Source organism: Pongo abelii, chromosome 8 (genome assembly GCF_028885655.2).
Source record: "Pongo abelii isolate AG06213 chromosome 8, NHGRI_mPonAbe1-v2.0_pri, whole genome shotgun sequence".
Taxonomy (NCBI): domain Eukaryota; kingdom Metazoa; phylum Chordata; class Mammalia; order Primates; family Hominidae; genus Pongo; species Pongo abelii.
In genome coordinates, this window is record NC_071993.2 from 106297789 (window position 1) to 106318412 (window position 20624).

Consider the following 20624-nt stretch of genomic DNA (forward strand, 5'->3'; position numbering starts at 1 on the left):
GGAAGAGCAGGGGCAATGTGTCTTGAAGATTAGGAGTTCCTATTTGGGTAAGTGATTTTGACAAGAGGACAGCTCAGGCAAAATATCTAAAACAGGAAGGATGTTCAAAATAGACATCAAGGCCAGGTGCAGTGGCTCACACCTGTAATGCCAGCACTTTGGGAGGCCAAAGTGGGCAGATTGCTTCAGCTCAGGAGTTCGAGGCCAGCCTGGGCAACATTGCAAAGCCCCATCTCTACAAAAACAAACAAACAAACAAACAAAAAATAGCCAGGCCTGCCGGCTTGAGTCTGTTGTCCTAGCTACTCAGGAGGCTGAGGTGGGAGGATCCCTTGAGCCTGGGAGGCGGAGGTTGCAGTGAGCTGAGATTGCACCACTGCACTCCAACCTGGGCAACAGAGTGAGGCCCTGTCTCAAAACAAAAAAATACACACCTATGTTCAGATATAAATCCAGTTCTCAGGAAAGATGTGATTGTGATATTTAAATTAGTAGGCTTTGCTGGGATCTTTAATCAGCAAGAGAGATGAGCAGAAGATCAAGGACAGGAGCAGAAGTTCTTAACTGCAAGTGCCCATTAGAATCACCTGAACAAGTTTTAAACATTCCAGTGTCCCAGCCTCATCCAAGATCAATTAGATCAGAATTTCTGTGGGTGGGACACAGGCATCAGTATGTGACTCCAATGTGTAGCCAGGGTCAAGAATCACTGAGTCGGAGTCTTTAAGATATATTTATGTGTAGGCGAGCATTTAAAAAAAGGAATCCACAATGGAAATAGAAAAGATCCAGTCATAAGGGTGGGAAGAGAAGTAGGGTAGTCTTGACCAGGATTTCTGATACCCAAGTGTGTGTAAGAATCACCTGGAGATATTGAGGAAATGCAAATTCTGATTCAGAAAGCTAAGATGAGGGCCTGAATTTCTGCTTCCCTCACAAGCTCCCAAGTGATACCATGTTTCCAATCCAAGGACCACACTTTGAGTAGCACATGTCAAGAGCAGTGTTTCTCAAACTTTAGTATGTATAATAATCACCTGGAGAGTTCATTAAAACAGCTATCTGGGCCGGGCACAGTGGCTCACGCCTGTAATCCCAGCACTTTGGGAGGCTGAGGTGGGCGGATCATGAGGTCAGGAGATCGAGACCATCCTGGCTAACATGGTGAAATCCCGTCTCTACTAAATATACAAAAATTAGCTGGGCGTGGTGGCATGAGCCTATAGTCCCAGCTACTCGGGAGGCTGAGGCAGAAGAATTGCTTGAACCTGAAAGGCAGAGGTTGCAGTGAGCCGGGATCGCGCCATTGAACTCCAGCCTGAGCGACAGAGCAAGACTCAGTCTTAAAACAAACAAAAAAAACAAAAAACAGCTATCTGGACCCCACCCCACCCCACAAGATCCTGATTCTGTAGGGCAGGGATGGGACCTCAGATCTTGCATTTTGAACAAAGGCCCAGGTAGTGTTCATGCTGCTACTCCAAGGAATACATTTCCATTGGTACCAAGTGACCAAGACCAAGGTAAGAAAGAGGAGACACTCAATGCTGTCTACCAAATGAATAAAAGATGCTGCAAGCACACCTGGAAGAAGAACGTAGCAAAAGCCACTATATTTTATAAGGTGAAGGTCACAAGTGAGGCAGAAACCATAAAACCATAAAACGATTTTGCTTAGTTCTCTATTTCCAAGCAATATGCTTTCCTCCTAGCTTTTTATTTTATCTTGGGAACAGTTACCAAAGTGCTGTAGCTATTTTTGAAGAAGAGAGGAAGCAAATCAATTATTTGCCTTTTTGTTCCCCTAAGGCATCGGAGGTATGCTAATGGAGTCCTTGAGAGCTCTTCTCTATGGATGTGCCTAAACCATGTAGAATAGATGAGGCTATATTTATTAAAGACTTTGGAGGCTATTTTAGCTTCTTCAAATATCAAAATACAGTTGTGATGTTGCTGCCACTGCCTTTCTGTATATTTTTACATTTTTTTTAATTTCAGGTTCCGGGGTGTATGTGCAGGATGTGTAGGTTTGTTACATAGGTAAACGTGTGTCATGGTAGTTTGCTGTACCTATCAACCCATCACCTAGGTATTAAGCCCAGCATGCATTAGCTATTTTTCCTAATGTTCTCCCTCCCCCCAACCCCACCCCCCTAATAGGCCAGGGCTTTAGACCTCGATAGTATTGATGTTTGGGGCCAGGTAATTCTTTGTGGTGGGGGACTGTCCTATGCATTGAAGGATGTTTAGCTTCATCCCTGGCCTCTACCCACCAAATGCCAGTAGCATTCCCTGCCCCAAGTTGTGACAACCAGATTGTCTCCATACATGGCCAAATGTCCCCTGGGGGGCAAAATCACCTCCATTTGAGAACCACTGCTTTAAAAGCAATGCCTGGAAACCTCATCTTCTAAGAAATCTGACTTGTAGTTTGGGTATGTCGATACGAGGTAGTGATGATAAAACCTTAGGTACAACACTGCCAGTAACCAGTACCAGGACTGCCCTTTGGATTATTGGGGCAATAGAAAACACTAATTTGACCTTCAGTAATGGGTAATTTTATTGACCTCAAATGTGCCAAGAGCCTAATAGGTAATGTGGTATCTCAAGCGTGTCTCAGAAGAGATTAGTACAGAAGCCACAAAGAGACCCTTTCCCAAACCCAGCGTTGAATAGTCAATTACTACTATTTGCCCATGTCAACAAAATACTACAACCACTCACACAATATAAGATACAGCATTAATCACCTTGCCACTGCAGCTACCCTTTGTTTTGGGAGGTTCTTTTCATGAGTACTTAGGATCTTGTGACCCTTAAGCTAGGTACACCAAAGGGACCAGTATTTACTAGACATCTTGGTACTTGGTTTCTCTTCCTCATAACCAGTGTGACAAATCTTACTCATAAACCAGTGGTTTTCAAACTTTAGCCTGCATCAAAACCACCTGTAAAGCTTATTAAAACACAGATCACTGGGCTATGCCCCCAGGGATTCTGATTCACTAGGTCTAGGGTTGGGCCTGAGAATTTGCATTTTTATTTTTTTATTTTTTGAGACAGGGTCTTGCTCTGTTGCCCACGCTGGAGTGCAGTGGTATGATCACAGTTTGCTGCAGCCTCAACTTCCCCAGGCTCAGGTGATCCTCCCACCTCAGCCTCTCTAGTAAGTGGGGCTATAGGCACATGCCAACATGCCCAGCTAATTTTTGTATTTTTTTTTTATAGAAACAGGGTTTCCCCATATTGCCCGGCTGGTCTCAAACTCCTGGGCTCAAGCAGTCCCCCCGCATCAACCTCCCAAAGTGCTGGGATTACAGTCATGAACCACTACACCCAGCCAGAATTCGCATATTTAATTAGTTCAAGTGATGTTGATGCTGGTGGTCCAGGGATCACACTTTGAGGACCAATGCCATAAGCCAAGATAGTAGTTCTCAACTTTGGCTGAACGGTAGACTCACCTGGGGGTCATTTTAAACTACTGATGCCACCCCCTCACCAATGAAATCAGAATTTCCAGGTGTGAGATTGAGTTATATTAATAGAATATACTTAAAGCTTCTCAGGTAATTCTAATGCACAGCCAGCATTGAAAACCATTGAACTAGGTGAGATGCATTCCAAAGCATTGAGAGTGGAGGGTCTTACCATATGGCCCTGTTTAATAGAGGAAAGATAGATCACCAGTAAATATCAGTTAATCCTAGAGAAGTATGACTCCAACCCCTGAGGCTTCATTGAGGATTATTTCTCCTGTTCCACCCAAATGCATCCCAACACTGTAGTCCACACAAGGTTCAAATCTCAGTTGCAGATCATCTTTGTTGTGTCTCATCAAGATTGTGGGCAAGATTGAAGCCAGAGATTGTAAATCAGAGGCTGGGCTGGGAAGAACTAGTCAAGGCTCGAGGGAAGCAAACCAAGGCTTGAGGTGCTCACAGCTGGTAGAAATCAGGAAGGGCCATAAGGACAGTGTTGGGCTTCTGTTGAGGCTGATCACCAGGAACATGGCAGAAAATCAAGCCAGAGGCCAAAGAGTTTGTAGTCACCAGATCCCAAGTGAGACACCAGTGAGCCCAGAGTTAAATATGTTCTTTAGACCTCAGAGACAGGTGTAGCCTTCATTTTTAGAAAGTGCATTTTCATAAAACCCACTGTTTCTTCACTTTTCAACTCAGCCCAGAGATTTCTCATCTATTGATGTTCAATGGCACAGTAGTATGCTCAAGAAACATGTAAAAATGCCTCATAAACTAGTATCATTCAAGAGTTTTCCACCCAAAGAAGTACCTTTTGCCTCTGCTGAATCTTTATGAGATACATTATGCTCTTGGACTTAGCAGGATTAAAGTTTGTCACTTTTACTATTTTTAACAATTGGAAGGGTGAATTTGCCAGGGCCCCAATTGTTTTGGACCTGACTCAAGACTGAGAGTGTGTACAGCAAACTTAGCTTAGTCTACTCCTCAACATCTGTAGCTTAATATGGCTTTACTGTGTGGTCTTGTTTGTAGTAATGATCCTAAGGGAATACAGTCTCTGCTTCCACCCAGCCAGCACCACCACCTCGCCAAGGAAAATGCCCAGCAAATGAGATAGAACCCTTCAATGGAAGTTGGAAACAAGGCTAACTTGTTTAAAAATATGCACAAGACACATGTCTCAATAGATTCTGGAGAAAGCTGAGAACCTGTCCAATCATTGATTCACACCATGATGGGTACAGGAAGTCCTGAAGAACATCCAACTTCAGTGTTCTTCTGTACTCTGTATAAAGCCTCACAAACTATGAAGTTCTGTGTAAATGATATTCTTCTTCATTATTAGCCTAAATTATTTCGCAGCCATCTCACTTTTCTAGAAAGTTGGAAGGAAACTGAGATCGGGCTAATAGTTGTGAGAAGGCATTTGAGAATTTTTGCTAGTCTGTAGAGGGATGGCTCAACAGAAAAGGCCACAGTTCCCATTCACATAATCTCATAGGAAGGCAGAAGAGAAAAACCAAAACTTAAGCCACTTTACCACATATGCCATTAGGAAGTAAAGGTAGAAATGGTGAACAGGTAGAGAGGAGAAATAATGTGTTAGATACGAGCATTTGCCCAGAGAAAGATGGAAACGCTTGGGATATTTGAGTCCACACTGCCCCAGTTGGACCCAGTTTAGGAGTTGTAAATATTCACAAGTCATCCCCGAGAGTTGATGAGGTTTCTGAAAGATGTGAACCAGGCCAACAGCTCTTTGTTCTCATATTTTCCCTCTCCTGCCTGTAATAAAGCCCTCATACCTGTTGACCATTTCCGCCTGCACAGACCTCATAATATGGTGCCTTCTCCCCTATTTCTGGTCTCCCAGTGGCCTCACCTGTGGGAGACCATTTTTACTCTCCACACATCCTAGAGCACAAAATGGTAATGTGTGCTGTAAATTATTACCCAAGTCCAAACCAGCGTTCCTCTCATTTCAACCCATTCTCTTTATGAAGCAGTCCCTACTTTTACTCAACTTGTGTTGTAGGTTGTAACTTTCAGCTGCACCAACTTCCTGCTCATTCAGGCATGGATTATTATTTTTTTCAATTGGCTTTCTTTTTAAAAAATAATAGCTTCATTGAGATAAGATTCACATACCATAAAACTCATCCTTTTAAAGTGCACACTTAATGCATTTTAGTGTATTCAGAGTTGTGCAAGCATCCCTACTAATTTAATTCCAGAACATTTCATCACCCCAAAAGAAACTCTGTACTCACTTAGCCATGACCCACCACACTCTCCTTTCCCCAGCTTCTGGCAACCATGATCTACTTTCTTCCTCTGTAGATTAGTCTATTCTGGAAATTTTACATAAATGGAATCATATGGCCTTTTGTGTCTGGCTTCTTTCACTTAGCATAATGCTTTCAAGGGTCATCCATGTTGTAGGGTGTACTTCATTCCTTCTGATGGCAGGTTAATATCCAATTCTATTGATATAACACATTTTGTTTGGAAACATTTGGATTGTTTTCACTTTTAGGCTATTAGGAATAATACTACTCTGCATATTTGTGTACAAGTTTTTGTGTGGACATATGTTTTCATTTTTCTAAAAGTAGAATTGCTGGGTCATTTGATAATTTTGTGTTTAACATCTTGAGGAACCACCAGACTATTTTTCAATCTCACCAGCAATGTCTGAGAGGTTCAATTTTTTCTGCATCCTAACCAACATTTGTTATTATCTGTCTTTTTTATTATCGCCATCTTGTGGGTATAAAGTATCTCATTAGCATCTTGATTTGAATTTCCTTCATGATGACAATGTTAAGCATCTTTTCATTTGCTTATTAACCAATTGTATATCTTCTTTGGAGAAATATCTGTTCAAATCCTTTGCTCACTTTTTAATTGAGTTGGTTTTTTATGTGTTGTAATATTTCATTATATATTCTGGATATAAGTCCTTTATCTAATGATTTGCAAATATTTTCTCCCATTCTGTGAATAGTCTTTTACCTTTCTTGGTGGTGTACTTTGCACAGATGTTTCTAATTTTGGTGAAGTCCATTTGATCTATTATTTTTTATTTGATTGTGTTTTGGGTGTCCTAAGAAATCACTGCCTACTCTAAGGTTTTCTCCTATTTTTTTTTCTAAGAGTTTTATAGTTTTTACTCTTATATGTAGATGCTTGATTCATTTTTAGTTCATTTTTATGTATAGTATGAGGTAGGTATCCAACTTCATTTTTTTGCATGTGGATATCCAGTTACCCGCTACTATTTGTTGACTTCTCAATGTTAAGCATCTTTTCGTGTGCATTGACCAATTGTTTATCTTCCTTGGAGAAATATCTACTCAAATCTTTTGCCCACTTTTGGAGTTGTCTTCTTAAGAGTTGTAAGATTTTGATTTGTATTTCCTTACTGATGATGTGCCAGGTGCTATTCTAGATTCTGAGGAAACAGGAGTAAATAGGATGTAGCATACCTGTTGCCTCTCAGGGAGCTTACCCTCACGGGTGGAGGTGGGGATCACATATAAATAGAAAACAACCAGGGTCAAATAATGTGTGTGCAATGCCTGACACTGTGCCTGGCCCCTAGAATGTGCATAGCAACAGGTAGCTTCAATAATAATAATAACAGCTATTATTGTTATTATAAATGCCAATACAGAGATGTGTACAAAGTGCTGTGGCAGGAGGGAGTGACTTGCGCTTGTCTCAAGATTGGCTTCACATAGGGCCACCCCCAGCACCTCTAGAGCTTAGGAAGGGAGTAGGGGAGGTGCAGGCATAGGGCTCCTAAAGACCAACCTTTCATGAGTGTGTGTGGTATGTGTGACATGGAAACAGCTGGTTTTCTTGTCTCTGTGAGTGTCAACTCGGAATAAGGATTGTGACTGACAATTCCCGTCCCAGTCTGTACTTAAGAAGAAATGGCTTCTTTCATTTTTGTGTAGCAGATCTCAACAGGCTTTGGAGGGAAGCTCAGAGGCTGAGAGTAAATTATAAAATGTTTCTAAATAGCTTACCTAGGTACATTATCTTAAATATTATATAATTAGGGCTTAAAATCTCTATTCCTTGGTGATAACATAGTGTGTCCTCAAACTGAACTTTCAAAGTATAGAGCAATGGTGGTTTTTTAATGTGGAAATTATAGTACTCTTTGTAAAATATCAAAAACTGTTAATTTAATTTCATCATATGAATAAATTATCTTAGTGGTAGGGAGTATGGCTGTATTATATGTATTCTAGGGTTCACATTACCAAAAAATATCCAATTATAGGAAAAAATTTTAAGAAATCACTTTTCCAAGACTTTTCATTACACTAGTCATTTGTTTTGTCATCTGCTAGCACATGTTAGCAGAAAAGTGAGAATAGATGCCGTAAGTTAAGAAAAATGTGTTAGAAATGAAAAACTTTAAATTGAGCACATTCTAACAATTAATATAATCTAATTTAAGCTACAAAGTACTTTGGCCAAACTGGGTAGGATGTAGTTGTTTCCAAGAAGGATAATTTTAGAAACACTGATGCAAGGTTTAAATTTTAATTTAAACATACTATTATATTTTATCAAAAAATAAAGGCTTTCTTTAGTATCTGGTTTTAATATCACCTATTGTATAAATTATGAGATTTTATTCAGTCTTCGGTTCATCGGGCACTGATTGGCTGTCTGATATACGGAGGGAACTTTATTTAAGTATATGATCCTTTGTCCTAAAGTAGTTCATGATCTGAAGAGGAAATGCTGTCTAGTGTAGGAGACATACATTGCTAGTTACAAGAAGTAGCAATTTGTGATAAATGCTGTAATAGAGAGGTTGGTTCAGATTCAGAGTGGGGTGGATCTGGGGGAGCTTTCTTGGAGAGCTGCTACCTGGGCTAGAGCTCAGAGTTGGGGGTAGGGGAGATGGCAGCAATGGGGAAGAGAAATCAAGGAACTGGTGGTAACCTGGTATGCCTGAAGCATAGAATGATTAGGGGATGTAGCAGGGCATACAGTTAGACAGGGGAGAGCCACATTGTGGAATCTTGATGATATTACACCAAACTAATGAGCCTGGACTTGATTCTGTAAGCAGTAGGGAGCCATAGAGTGTTTCTGAGGAGAGTTGTAACATGATCAGATCAGTACAGAAGGAGGCTGAAGGTTAGGTTGAAGGTGGGGAAAAAATTAGAGACCATTCTTGGGTGATACAAATGCCGTCTTTCCAATTTCGTTTTAGTTTAAAAACTCCAAGGGGTAGCTATCTTATGATTTCAGATATTTGATACAGAAGTTCATTTACATTTTAATTGTTAATTATGCCTCCCACTAACTGATGACTCCTCTTGACTGATATTTTTTAGCAATGGTCAAGCAAGAGTTTATAAAGGGTAAAACACCGCATGTTGTCACTCATAGGTGGGAATTGAACAATAAGAACACATGGACACAGGAAAGGGAACATCACACACTGGGGCCTGTTGTGGGGTGGGGAGAGGGGGGAGGGATAGCATTAGGAGATATACCTAATGTTAAATGATGAGTTACTGGATGCAGCACACCAACATGGCACATGAATACATATGTAACTAACCTGCACGTTGTGCACATATACCCTAAAACTTAAAGTATAATTTTAAAAAAGAGTTTATAAAGGGTACTAATAAAGCATGAACTTGCTTTTTATTGTTTTCCATAATAACATCTGAGTCAGTACCCCAGATTTTCTCCTTAAATGTCTCTGAGCCAAGGGAAAGAACCAACCAGATTTTTACTTTTGAAAAAGGACCAGGAAATGTGTCTATAGCAGAAGAAAACAAACCGATATGAAGCAGGACTATTAGACAAAACTTCAGTCCCCAGGTTAGTACTGAACCTAGTTACCTGGTTTGCAATCCAGCTTTGCTCTTACAGGCTGTGTAACTTCAGGCATGCTACTTAACCAATCTGTGCCTCAGTTCTGTTATCTGTAAAATGTGGAGAATAGCACTTACCTCAGTGGTTGTTATGAGAATTAAATAGATAAATTTAGAGTTCTCTGGCACATAGTGAGACCTGAATAAATGGAAACTATTATTATTCAGTCATCGGGCAATAAAAATGAAGTCTATAAAGTCTCTGCCAATGACACATTGTAGTTTATAGTCTTTTCACATATTCACTAGGTCATTTGAGCTCCACAATCACCTTATAGGTACTGATTGTTCAAGCTACCATTGCTGCTAACAAACTACCCCAAAACTTAGAGCCATAAAACAACAACTATTTTATTATGCTCACAGATTCTGTGAGTCAGGAATTCAAAAGAAGTACAGTGGGAATGGCTTATCTCTGCTTCACAGTGTCTGGGGCCACAGCTGGGAGCTGCTTGAAAGGCTGGGGAGAGGCTGGGCAAGGTGGCTCACGCCTGTAATCCCTTTGGAAGGCCGAGGCGGGCGGATCACGAGGTCAAGAGATTGAGACCATCCTGGCCAACATGGTGAAACCCCGTCTCTACTAAACATACAAAAATTAGCTGGGTGTGGGAAGGCTTGTCTGTAGTCCCAGCTACTCGGGAGGCTGAGGTAGGAGAATCACTTGAATCCGGAAGGCGGAGGTTGCAGTGAGCTGAGGTCACACCATTGCACTCCAGCCTGGTGACAGAGACTCCATCTCAAAAAGAAAGAAAGAAAGAGAGAGAGAGAGAGACAGAGAGAGAGAGAGAGAAGGAAGGAAGGGAAGGGAAGAGAAGGGAGGGGAGGGGAGGGGAGGGGAAGGGAAGAGAAGGGAAGGGGAGGGGAGGGGAGGGAAGGGAAGGGAAGGGAGAAAAGAAAGAAAGAAAGAAAGAAAGGAAAGAAGGAAAGGAAGGAAAGGAAGGAAAGGAAGGAGGAAAGGAGGAAAGGAGGAAGGAAGGAAGGAAGGAAGGAAAGGAAGGAAGGAAGAAAGAAAGAAAGAAAAAGAAAGAAGAAAGAAAGAAAGAGAAAGAAAGAAAGAAAAGAAAGAAAGAAAGAAAGAAAGGCTAGTGAGTGAGACAAGGGGCTGGATCAGCTGAGACTGGCAGATCCACTTCCAAGACGGCTTCTTCTGCCAAACTGCCTGGCGCTTTGGTGGGAAGACTGGAAGGGTGGGCTCAGCTGGGACTGGCACCTAAGCCCCTACATGTGGCCTCTCCGCTGTGGTGGCCTCAGGGTAGTAGTCAGACTTCTTACAATGTTCTTGCAGCAAAAACTACATGCCTTTATGACCTAGCCTCAGAAGTCCTATAGTGGACATTCATTTCCCATTCTCTTTTGGTTGAAGTAGTCACAAGCCCCGCCAGATTCAAGGGGAGGGGCTGTAGACCACACCTCTCCGTGGGAGGCATACCACAAAGGCCATGTTTTAAAATCACCACACTGGCATTATTTCCTGATTCTAGATGAGAGATGGTAATTCAGTGGAGATTAAATGATTTGCCAAGGAATAGTAACTGGGATAGTTAGCGGGGAAGGGGGCTTAAGGGAGGAGAATGTCTTTTACTGTAATTCTGACTCTAAATTCTTGCTCTTTCAATTAGTACATATTATATCAGCTAACATATACTTGCTAATTTGTAAAAGTTCAAAGAAAAAAAATTAACTGGTTTTGAGTATATTCAGTAACTTCCCTAAATAGAAACACAAATCTAGAAGAATAAGGTTTGCATTTATAAGCCCTTGCATTTATAAGTGCTTGCATAAAAACTTCATATTTTAAGGAGGTCCAGGGATGAGTGCAGTCCTGAGATTGGTCAGACAGCAACTTTGTATCGTTTTTCTCACAAAGAAAGATCTCTGAAAATGTCCCCGATACTTAACTGTGATTTCATTTGTTCTCTAGGAAAATCTCACCTGGCCATTGTCCAGCGGGTGAATAATGAGGGAGAAGGGGACCCTTTCTATGAGGTGATGGGCATTGTCACGCTGGAGGATATCATAGAGGAGATTATCAAGTCGGAGATCCTGGATGAAACTGATCTCTACAGTAAGTGCACGGCCTTGGCTGTTCTCCAGGGTCATCTTATTTTCCTCCAAGACTCTCAGGTAAAGCCTCGTTTGATTTATAGAAAGGGTGTCAGGGCAAACCCTGTGCCCTGATGTGTGTCAGCCACCTATGCCAGGTGCTGCTGTGGCAAGATACCCTAGTTGGAATCATTTCTGAGTCACTGGGAACATGCTAGCTAAGTGTTTATCAGGAGGGAAACTTCAGGAACTGAGCCAAGACTATGAAAAGGAGACCTCCCAGCCTTTGGGTAGAAAAGGGACTACAGGAAACACAGTGTTCCCAGGATGGTGCCCAGAGGCCTCTCTGCCCTTGTTTCTGTCCCCCATGTTCTTGTTTGGTTGCTTCATCCACCTAGATGCAGACCCCAACAGGGGTTCCACTCACACCAGAACATCAGTGAGCAGTGGAGACTGTCAAGAGATTGCCTACTCACAGCCTAAGCCAAAAACTGAATATTCCTTCTTACAAACTTCCCTGTCCTCTTATGCCTTTGAGCCCACCACCCTGGGTTTCTGTTCTCTCCCTGCCACCAGCATCCCTGCTCTTATCTCTGCTTCCTTCTTTCTGGTCTGCTCCCCTTCCTAACTCCCTCACTCAGGAACAATACAGACTTTTCTATGCTGATGTGAGTACTTTGGGTTACTGAACCTTATCAAAGCTTTGCTTGCAGACATTACAAAGGCATGCTTTGTCTCTAGGACTGGAATGTTATCTAAGTCCATGGGAGTCCCTAGGCTGGGAAGTGTTTCCTCCTGAGAATTTCATCTCAAGGAATAGCCATCCTTTTCTTCCTTCCCGATAACTCATTTCAGACTTCGGTCCTTAGTTTGTGAGATGCGGCCTTTCAGAAACTGGCTCCTGGTAGAAAGAGCTTTGATACCATAAGGTAGTGAGCAGTGCAGAAACAGTGCCTTCCTTTTAGACAAAGAAGAGATCAACTCTAAAAGGTGGGGCAGGCCTTGACAAAGGCAAGCAACAGAGTCATGGCACCTCCCTCCAAGAGCCTGGGCACTGCTGTGCTTGCCCCGACCAGGCGTGTCTTCCTCACATGGGGATCGAGCTCGGAAATGTCCTCTCCCTCCCCCACCTCTGCCTGCCACTCTTGATTTAGAATTCTCAGGTGTAGCCTGGGCAACATGGTGAAACCCCATTTCTACAAAAAATACAACAGTTAGCCAGGTGTGGTGACATGTGCCTGTAGTCCCAGCTACTTGGGAGGCCAAGGTGGGAGGATCACTTGAGCCTGGGAGGTCCTGGCTGCAGTGAGCTGAGATTGTGCCACTGCACTCCAGCATGGGAGCCTGGGTGACAGGGCAAGGCTGTCTCAAAAAAAAAAAAAAAAAAAAATCCCAGATGTCTCAGATAAACTAGTGAAGCCATTCACACTAAGGTGTTAGGTGCTGATAATAGTCTAAATGAGTAAGCTCCTCCCAGGGCACTTGTTTGAACAACCTCAAGGCTTCAAACACACACTATTAAAATCTAAGGAATGAAGGGGGCGATCAGAGGAATGACTCCCTAATGATGCCATGTTAAGTGGCAATCTGATGGGGGAGAGGGGGGCTATTTAGGCAAACTTATCATACAAATCAGAAAGTTGCTCACTAGTGAGAGCGAAAGAACTGGGCTAATAACCTGTATTTGCTACTCTTTTACTGAGTGATCCTCTTTCTACAGGAGCAGGTTAGGGTCTTTCTACCTATAAATAGCTGCTGGCATGATTGCTTAAGAGCTGTGAAAAGGCCCAGAAGCCAAGGATACTGTCTTTCTTCTTGCATGACCCTGACCTTTTACGTTATCTGGACACCTGGGTCTGGGTCTGCCCACTGTGACTTGAGCAAAAGGAGTGTCAAAGCAGGGGCCAGATGACTGTGAAGACCCAGAGTCAGAGTGGGCCATGGGAGAGCTGTGCTGGCAGGAGGGCACTTTGACCCTTCTAGAAGGAAACCCAAAAGCAAGCCCCAAAAGGAGAGGGGGCACACCAGGGAGCCGGATTCTGGGGCCTTATTTTCCTGCCGAAAGTGCTCATTCCCTTTCATTCTCACTGCATCCACTCAGCTTGCACCAGACGCTCCCCCACAGCCCTGTTTCTCTTTAGGCCAAGTTTGGAGAAAACCCAAATCTCTCTCCCTGTTCCCCTTAGTGCAGATAAGATGGGCTAGCAGTTTCAAAATTTTACTCAAAACTCAGAGAAAGCAAAAGAGAAAGAACCAAAGAAAACATTTCCTCTACCAAAAAGAAAAACGAAAAAAAAAAAAGCGGGGGCGGGGGGAAGTAGATATATTTAGACAAGCTTTAAAAAGAATGAGAGCAAATTAAATTGGAAAAAGCAAATTTTTTCAACCAATAATTACATGCCTGATACATAGGCTCTTGGGAGGTACCAGACCCTCCCTGAGGCCCCCACCCAGAAAACCCACCTTTAGAGATTATAGTTCCAATCTTATTTCTTCTCCTCTCTTCTTCCCTATATTTCCCCTGATTCCCTCCCAGTGGAGGGACTGGGGTTGAAGCAGGGAAATTGTGAGATAAGAGGTGGTGGCCTCCCTCCTTCCTTGTGTGGCATGCTTCAGGTACCACTCAGAGCATGGTTCACATAAGTAGCAGGAGACTAGGTGAGGCCAGTTCAGGGCAAAGGAGGGGGACAGAGTCAGAAATTCCCTGGGCCTCTGCAACCCTCTTGATACTAAGAATGAAGGTCCCTTGTGTGTGTATGACTTTGTGTAAAAGCATTCTCACAGGTAGTTTCCAGTTGGAGTCTCATTATTAATTGCACAAGATGAGTATGAGAGCTATATTAAATATTATTAGCCTCCTTGTACAGATTAAAATAAAAACTCTGATGCTTAGAGAGGTTGCATGGTGAGTAAGTAGGGGAACCAGCCCCAGAACCCCAGACTTGGGTACCCCAAGCCAGCTTTCCCCTTTTTCTACTATACACCCCCTAAGTGTGGAAAACACTGAAATGATGGCAGGCTCCCATTGTCTATCCCTCACCAACATCCTTCTACTTCCTGGGTGATATTGTGATGTCACCCATAGTTGACACTGCAGAAATGTTCTGTCCCCTGTGATTCTGGGAAAACCTCCAAAGACCAACGTGATTCTGAGATAGCTGCAATCTGTCCTCTGTGACCCCACAGCTGACAATCGGAAAAAGCAGAGGGTCCCGCACCGGGAGCGGAAGCGGCATGACTTCTCCTTGTTTAAGCTTTCGGACACGGAGATGCGGGTAAAGATCTCACCACAGCTTCTGCTAGCCACACACCGCTTCATGGCCACAGGTAGGACAAGTCTCCACTCCAGAGAAGCTAAAACAGAATCTCTAGGGTGGGAGCCAGGCACCAATCCTTGTTAGTACCTTCCAGCCTGATGCCAGTGTGCTGTCAGGACTGAGAAGCACTGTTCTAGGAAGGAGGTTGCCTTAGACAGGGTAATGGATGCCACCTACTGTCGTACTGAGCCCCAGGCCTGATCTTATAGAGGAAGAAATGAGTATAACTCAACTCTTCTACCAGAGAAAAGAGCTAAAGAAACCATTGCTGCACTTTTCCCTCTTCTACTCACTTCCTCGCTGAAGCCTGAGGCCATCTCCCTGTCTGTTGGACCTACAGTGCCCTAGAGCAGTACCATAGAAGCCTGTCAGCTATGAATTTTTAAAATACAGAAGTGTATTGTGCATCTTGGGATCTTTAGAAAGAAAAAAAAGTGAGAAAATCCAAAGATAAACTCCTTCTTGTGAAGAAGATAAAGTTTGTCTTTGAACCCTCTGACCATCCATGCCTAATTAATGTGCTGACCTAGAATGATCATATCTATCACTAACTTCAATATTTAATTAATCCAACATATATTTATTGAGTATATAATGAGTGCTAGCACTGTTTTAGGTGCTAAAGAGTAGAAAATTTTAAGTTGGAGCTGCTTTAAGATAGAATTTCCAGTTCTGAATACAGATTTCTTTTAACTACTTCCCAGAGCATATGTTATATAATATAAGTTTAACATATGTAATATAAGTAATAGCTGTAATATATAAATATGATGCAATGATGCCTCACATTATTGGCAACTTATTATTTAAATAATTGCCTGTCTTTAGTAACGTGGGATTTCATTTCATTCAGCAGATATATGTCATACAAATAAGCCAGAATAAATTATCTGCATTTCATTCAATTATAGCGTTAAAGTCTTTGTTGTTTATGTGGCTTAGTTGTCCATGTCCAATTTTAAATAAAATCAAAGAAAATTAATAACGAAACAAACATTTCCAAATGGAGACCTGTTTCTCCTGAGATGCCAGTGCAGGGACACACATCTCCAGAGGACGTGGGTAAGGCCCTGAGATGCACACTTGGGATTAGGATCCTCCACTCCAGAGGAACTGCAGAAGCCCTGCCAGCCTGGTGCCCAGATACATGCACAGGGGTCCTAGTTGTGCCCACTCTGACTCCTCCCAGCTGCCACTGCTAGAATGGGTGGAACACAGCTGATGCTGATTCCTCCCTTCCCACTCATTCTCCTCTAGAAGTGGAGCCCTTTAAGTCTCTGTACCTTTCGGAGAAGATCCTGCTCCGGCTCCTGAAACATCCCAATGTGATCCAGGAACTGAAGTTTGATGAGAAGAACAAGAAGGCCCCGGAACACTACCTCTACCAGCGCAACCGCCCTGTGGACTACTTTGTGCTGCTTCTACAGGTGAGTAGGAAAGTCAGGGAACCTCTAAGAGCCAGACGAGGGCATCTCCAGGGTGAAGAAATGGCCATGCCTCCTTCAGCACCAAGTTCCAAGACTTGGCTGGCTGCCTCAGGAACAAGGCCAGCTGGGTGGACATTTCTTCATGACCCACAGGAGGGGCCTAGACATGGAAGACTGGTGTCCTGGGAGTGCTGGGATCTTTGACATTTAGTCTGACAACTCAGCGATGTTTGGGGTGGGTTGAATACCTCTCCAATAGAGGGGTTCTGCTTCTAAACTTCCAGAACTGCTGCTCTGCGGAAGCTATAATACCTCCTCATCTCTGCTTGAACATCCCCTGAAATGAAACTGCCCACTGCCTCCTAAACTTTAGACAATGCTTCTTTAAACCCTTCTCTCTGTCAAGTGGAAATCTCACCATCTGTGACTTCCATACTGGTCCTTGCTCTGCTCTCTGGAGGTACATGGGACACATTCATTCTCTCAGTTGCATTTCAGCCTTTGCAGTTCCTGAAATCTTCTCCCCCTTCAGAGGACCAGGAAGGGGGAAAATGACCTGTTCAAAGAAGTGCAACATCTTCCCAGTGTTCACATAAGTATGATCACTTTCTGCTCTGGATACCTGAATAGGCCTGTCTTAAATAAGTGTCTGACATGATTACAGCTTGTAACACTGCTGGTGCCCTGTCTGGCTTCACCATTAGCTCTGCCACTGATTCCCTGTCCCTTCCCAACATAATGTTGTGAATCCTAAATACACTGATTGTATTTTAAAATCTTGATTAAGCTCACATGAACTTAGAAATGGTCTCTTTGTTACTGTCCACTTCCAGCCTCTCTGCTCTGTCACTGTAACTTGCCTCACATATATCTTTCCAAATGGTCTGAACAAAATGACCTCTCTTCTCCAAAAAATGGAGTCATGTGCTTCACTGTTGGAAATCAACAAGAATCATGTTACATTGTTTGTATAATGTAATGATCACATAGTTTCATGTCTTATGCTGAATATAAACTTAACAGTTTTCAAATAAAACGTGGAATAAAATGTAGTAGCAAGAGTGTACCCTCAGAAATTTGAAAAATATGGCTTTAAAATTCCATTGTTGCCATTTCCTAACTAACCTTGACCAAGTTATTCAATCTCTGAGCCTCAAAATTGAGTCCCCTGTAAATCGGGGATAAAAATGGCATGGGCTTCATGGGGTTGTAGGGCTAATTGCGTGAGAATCTATGCAGTGCACATAACACAGTGTGATGTCCATGTATGCTATGCATTACACATCAGCTATCACTATTATTGGCAATGAATTAAACAAGCTTCACATAGAATTAGATTTTATCTTTTTTTTTTTTTTTTTTTGAGACGGAGTCTCGCTCTGTCACCCAGGCTGGAGTGCAGTGGCCCAATCTCAGCTCACTGCAACGTCTGCCTCCCTGGTTCAAGCGATTCTCCTGCCTCAGTCTCCCGAGCAGCTAGGACTAACAGGTGTGTACCACCATACCCAGCTAATTTTTGTATGTTTAGTAGAGATAGGGTTTCACCATATTGGCCAGGCTGGTCTCGAACTCCTGACCTCGTGATCCACCCACCTTGGCCTCCCAAAGTGCTGGGATTACAGGCGTGAGCCACCGCACCCAGCCTAGATTTTGTCTTGACCTGACTTAGAAATGGTCCAATCTTGGTCTAAACCAGTGGGGCAGTTTATGAGGCCCTGGATTAGCTGGTGCTTAGGCCTGCATCATGGAAGGGCCATTACAGTACGCAAGGACAGCTTGGTTATTCATGACTGGATGCTGTTTTATGAACAATGAAGCACTGAATTTACTGCAAAGAGCTATTAAAGCTGGAGGTGCTTTCTCACATGTAAATCTGGAGAGAATTAACATTCCTCTGTGATAAGAACATGGGTCTAGTCCACTTGTTATCCAAGCAGCAATGCTTAGGATTCTAGTCAATAGTAGAATTGGAAGTGCTCATACACATTCATAGTACATTTCCTTTTTTTTTTTCCAGGGTAAAGTGGAGGTGGAGGTTGGTAAGGAAGGCCTTCGCTTTGAAAATGGAGCCTTTACTTACTATGGTGTCCCAGCCATCATGGCCACTGCTTGCTCAGGTATTCTAGTTTCCATTTGTTTATTGGGAAAGTAATGGGATATGGCAGAAAAAGCACAGGGGTTCAAGTCTTGACTCCCCCTTTGACTCTTGTTAATCAGCCTGGACAAGCCATTTAACTTCCTTGACTTTAGTTCGTTCCTCTGCAAAATGGGTGTATGAATCACTTTTCATTCAGTTAGTGCTTAAAAAAAAGTGACCAAAAAATTGAATTGTAAAAAGCAGTAATATTGTCAAGTGTTAGGGATCTAGGGTGATAGATTTCAGTATGAAAAGACAAGCTTATTTTGCTTTTTATACTTGTTCCCTACCCTTCCATTTAATTGCCGGTTTTTACAGGGTTAATTGGTGCTGGGGGTGGATAGAAGAGGGAAGATTCCCAAAAGAAGTGTGTTTTCTGAGTTGCCTCTGAAACCCACTGCATCCTTCTGTCCTTAGATAATGACGTGCGGAAGGTTGGAAGTCTGGCTGGATCTTCTGTCTTTCGTATGTATCTCTCAAACCCCTTCCTCGTCCTCCCCATCGCAGTCCTGCCTCAGCCCGCTCTGGGGACCTGGACCGATCACTTTGAGCCTGGGCTGGGGCTAAGACAAATGCTGGCAGCCCCTTTGTAATGTTCTGCCAGGAACACTGCTTCCTGCCAGGTACCCACAGACCATGGGAGCTTAGGTTCTGTGTGTCTGGAATGTTTTCTGCCGCTACTGTGCTCACATGGTTGGGGGATGCAGGGGTTGTGAGGGAAGGCACTGCTTATTGCCACCTTCCAGTGAATGAAGGCAGGTGATTTGTGTGCTTGGGCAGAGGCTCAGCCCTTCCTTCTGTGCAATAGCAATTCACCTACGGCCTTTACTCAAAACTCTCATATGCTATTATCGTGTCTGTGGGGTTTGTCCTCAGTAAGAAGTGACTTGGGGATGTAATCTTCTCAGTAAGAAGATTTGGGGATGTAAGTTCCACCCTCGTGCAATACATTGCTTATCTGCTTCTCTTTCCTGGTTCTCCACCTCTCAGCTAGTGGAGAGGTATCTGCCAGCTGGCTGTGCATGCTGTTGGTGGGGGGCAGGCACAGGGCTGATGGCTGGTTTACTCTGCCCCTTCTGTGCTGTGCCTTCTTGCTGTTTTCTGTGTAGTTATTGCACTTGTGTTTAAAGGGCATGGCATTTTTTGTGATTAAAAGTGTGATCCAGAAAGAATTATTTCTCTAGATTTCTTTCTGATTCACGGATCTGAATTTTGCATTGCTTTCAGCTGTTAGTATTTACAGTGACCACCCAATGGCAAATAGGGTCTTTCCTCTTATCATAAAAAAATATTTTACATATTGCCTTGTGGTGGGAATTATCAGAGGGCCCCAGAGCTTGATATCATAGTCCCTGGAACATGGCAAGGTAGATACCATTTTAACATGAGTGAAACTAAGGAAACGACTTGCTTCAAATCACCCAGTAAGTTGGTGACCGGCCAAGATGCTTCCTGGTGTCCTGGCTAGTTCACACAGCACAATAAAATACAGATTTCAGATCCATCATATTCTGGAATGCAATTTCTAAGTGCAAATAGTGGAACAATTTACAGTTTAATTGTTACAGTGTAATAGCCCAGCCAGTGGCTGAAATGAAGTACCTGCCCAGTGTGAAGAGTGGCAGAACTTGAGTTGGAGGAGATCTGTAAAACTGAAAAGACCCTGGTGCATTATTATACTTAATGAATCTCAATCAAGGTTGATGAAGGAAGCATCAGTGCTCAGTAGAACTCTGGATGGGTGAGGGACGGGCTACAGGACTTTGGCAAACCTTAGTTCTCTAAAGGAAATCTCCATCATTCATCACATTAGGGACTACTCCTGGGATTCTAATATGTTACCTAGAAATGTCTGTGATCTCTTCCAGAAGACTAAAAGAGGTGGAAATTCCGAGAAAAAAAGACCTACATATGGCTTCCTAGCCCACCCAATTTATGTGACCTTCTTTCTTAAAAAAAAAAAAAAAAAATTGCTGTGGCCGGGCATGGTGGCTCTCACCTGTAATCCCAGCACTTTGGGAGGCCAGGACAGGTGGATCACGTGGTCAGGAGATCGAGACCATCCTGGCCAACATAGTGAAACCCTGTCTCTACTAAAAATACAAAAATTAGCCAGGCACGGTAGCACGTGCCTTTGATCCCAGCTACTCGGGAGGCTGAGGCAGGTGAATCGCTTGAACCCGGGAGGTGAAGGTTGCAGTGAGCTGAGATCATGCCACCGTACACCAGCCTGGCTACAGAGCAAGATTCCATCTCAAAAAAAAAAAAAAAATGTTTTAAATAGAAGGAAGTTG

General features: G+C 43.0%; 1 protein-coding gene across 3 annotated transcripts in view; it reads left to right on the forward strand.

Moving 5' to 3' along the window:
• Nucleotides 1-20624, forward strand: part of CNNM1 (cyclin and CBS domain divalent metal cation transport mediator 1) — a 66686-nt gene that overhangs the window by 19505 nt on the left and 26557 nt on the right. For all 3 annotated transcript variants that reach the window (XM_063727701.1, XM_009245702.3, XM_054522762.2), the window contains exons 2-6: nt 11328-11471; nt 14636-14776; nt 16024-16193; nt 18211-18310; nt 18748-18795. In XM_063727701.1, the coding sequence (XP_063583771.1) occupies nt 11328-11471; nt 14636-14776; nt 16024-16193; nt 18211-18310; nt 18748-18795 (603 nt within the window). The remainder of the gene's footprint in view (nt 1-11327; nt 11472-14635; nt 14777-16023; nt 16194-18210; nt 18311-18747; nt 18796-20624) is intronic.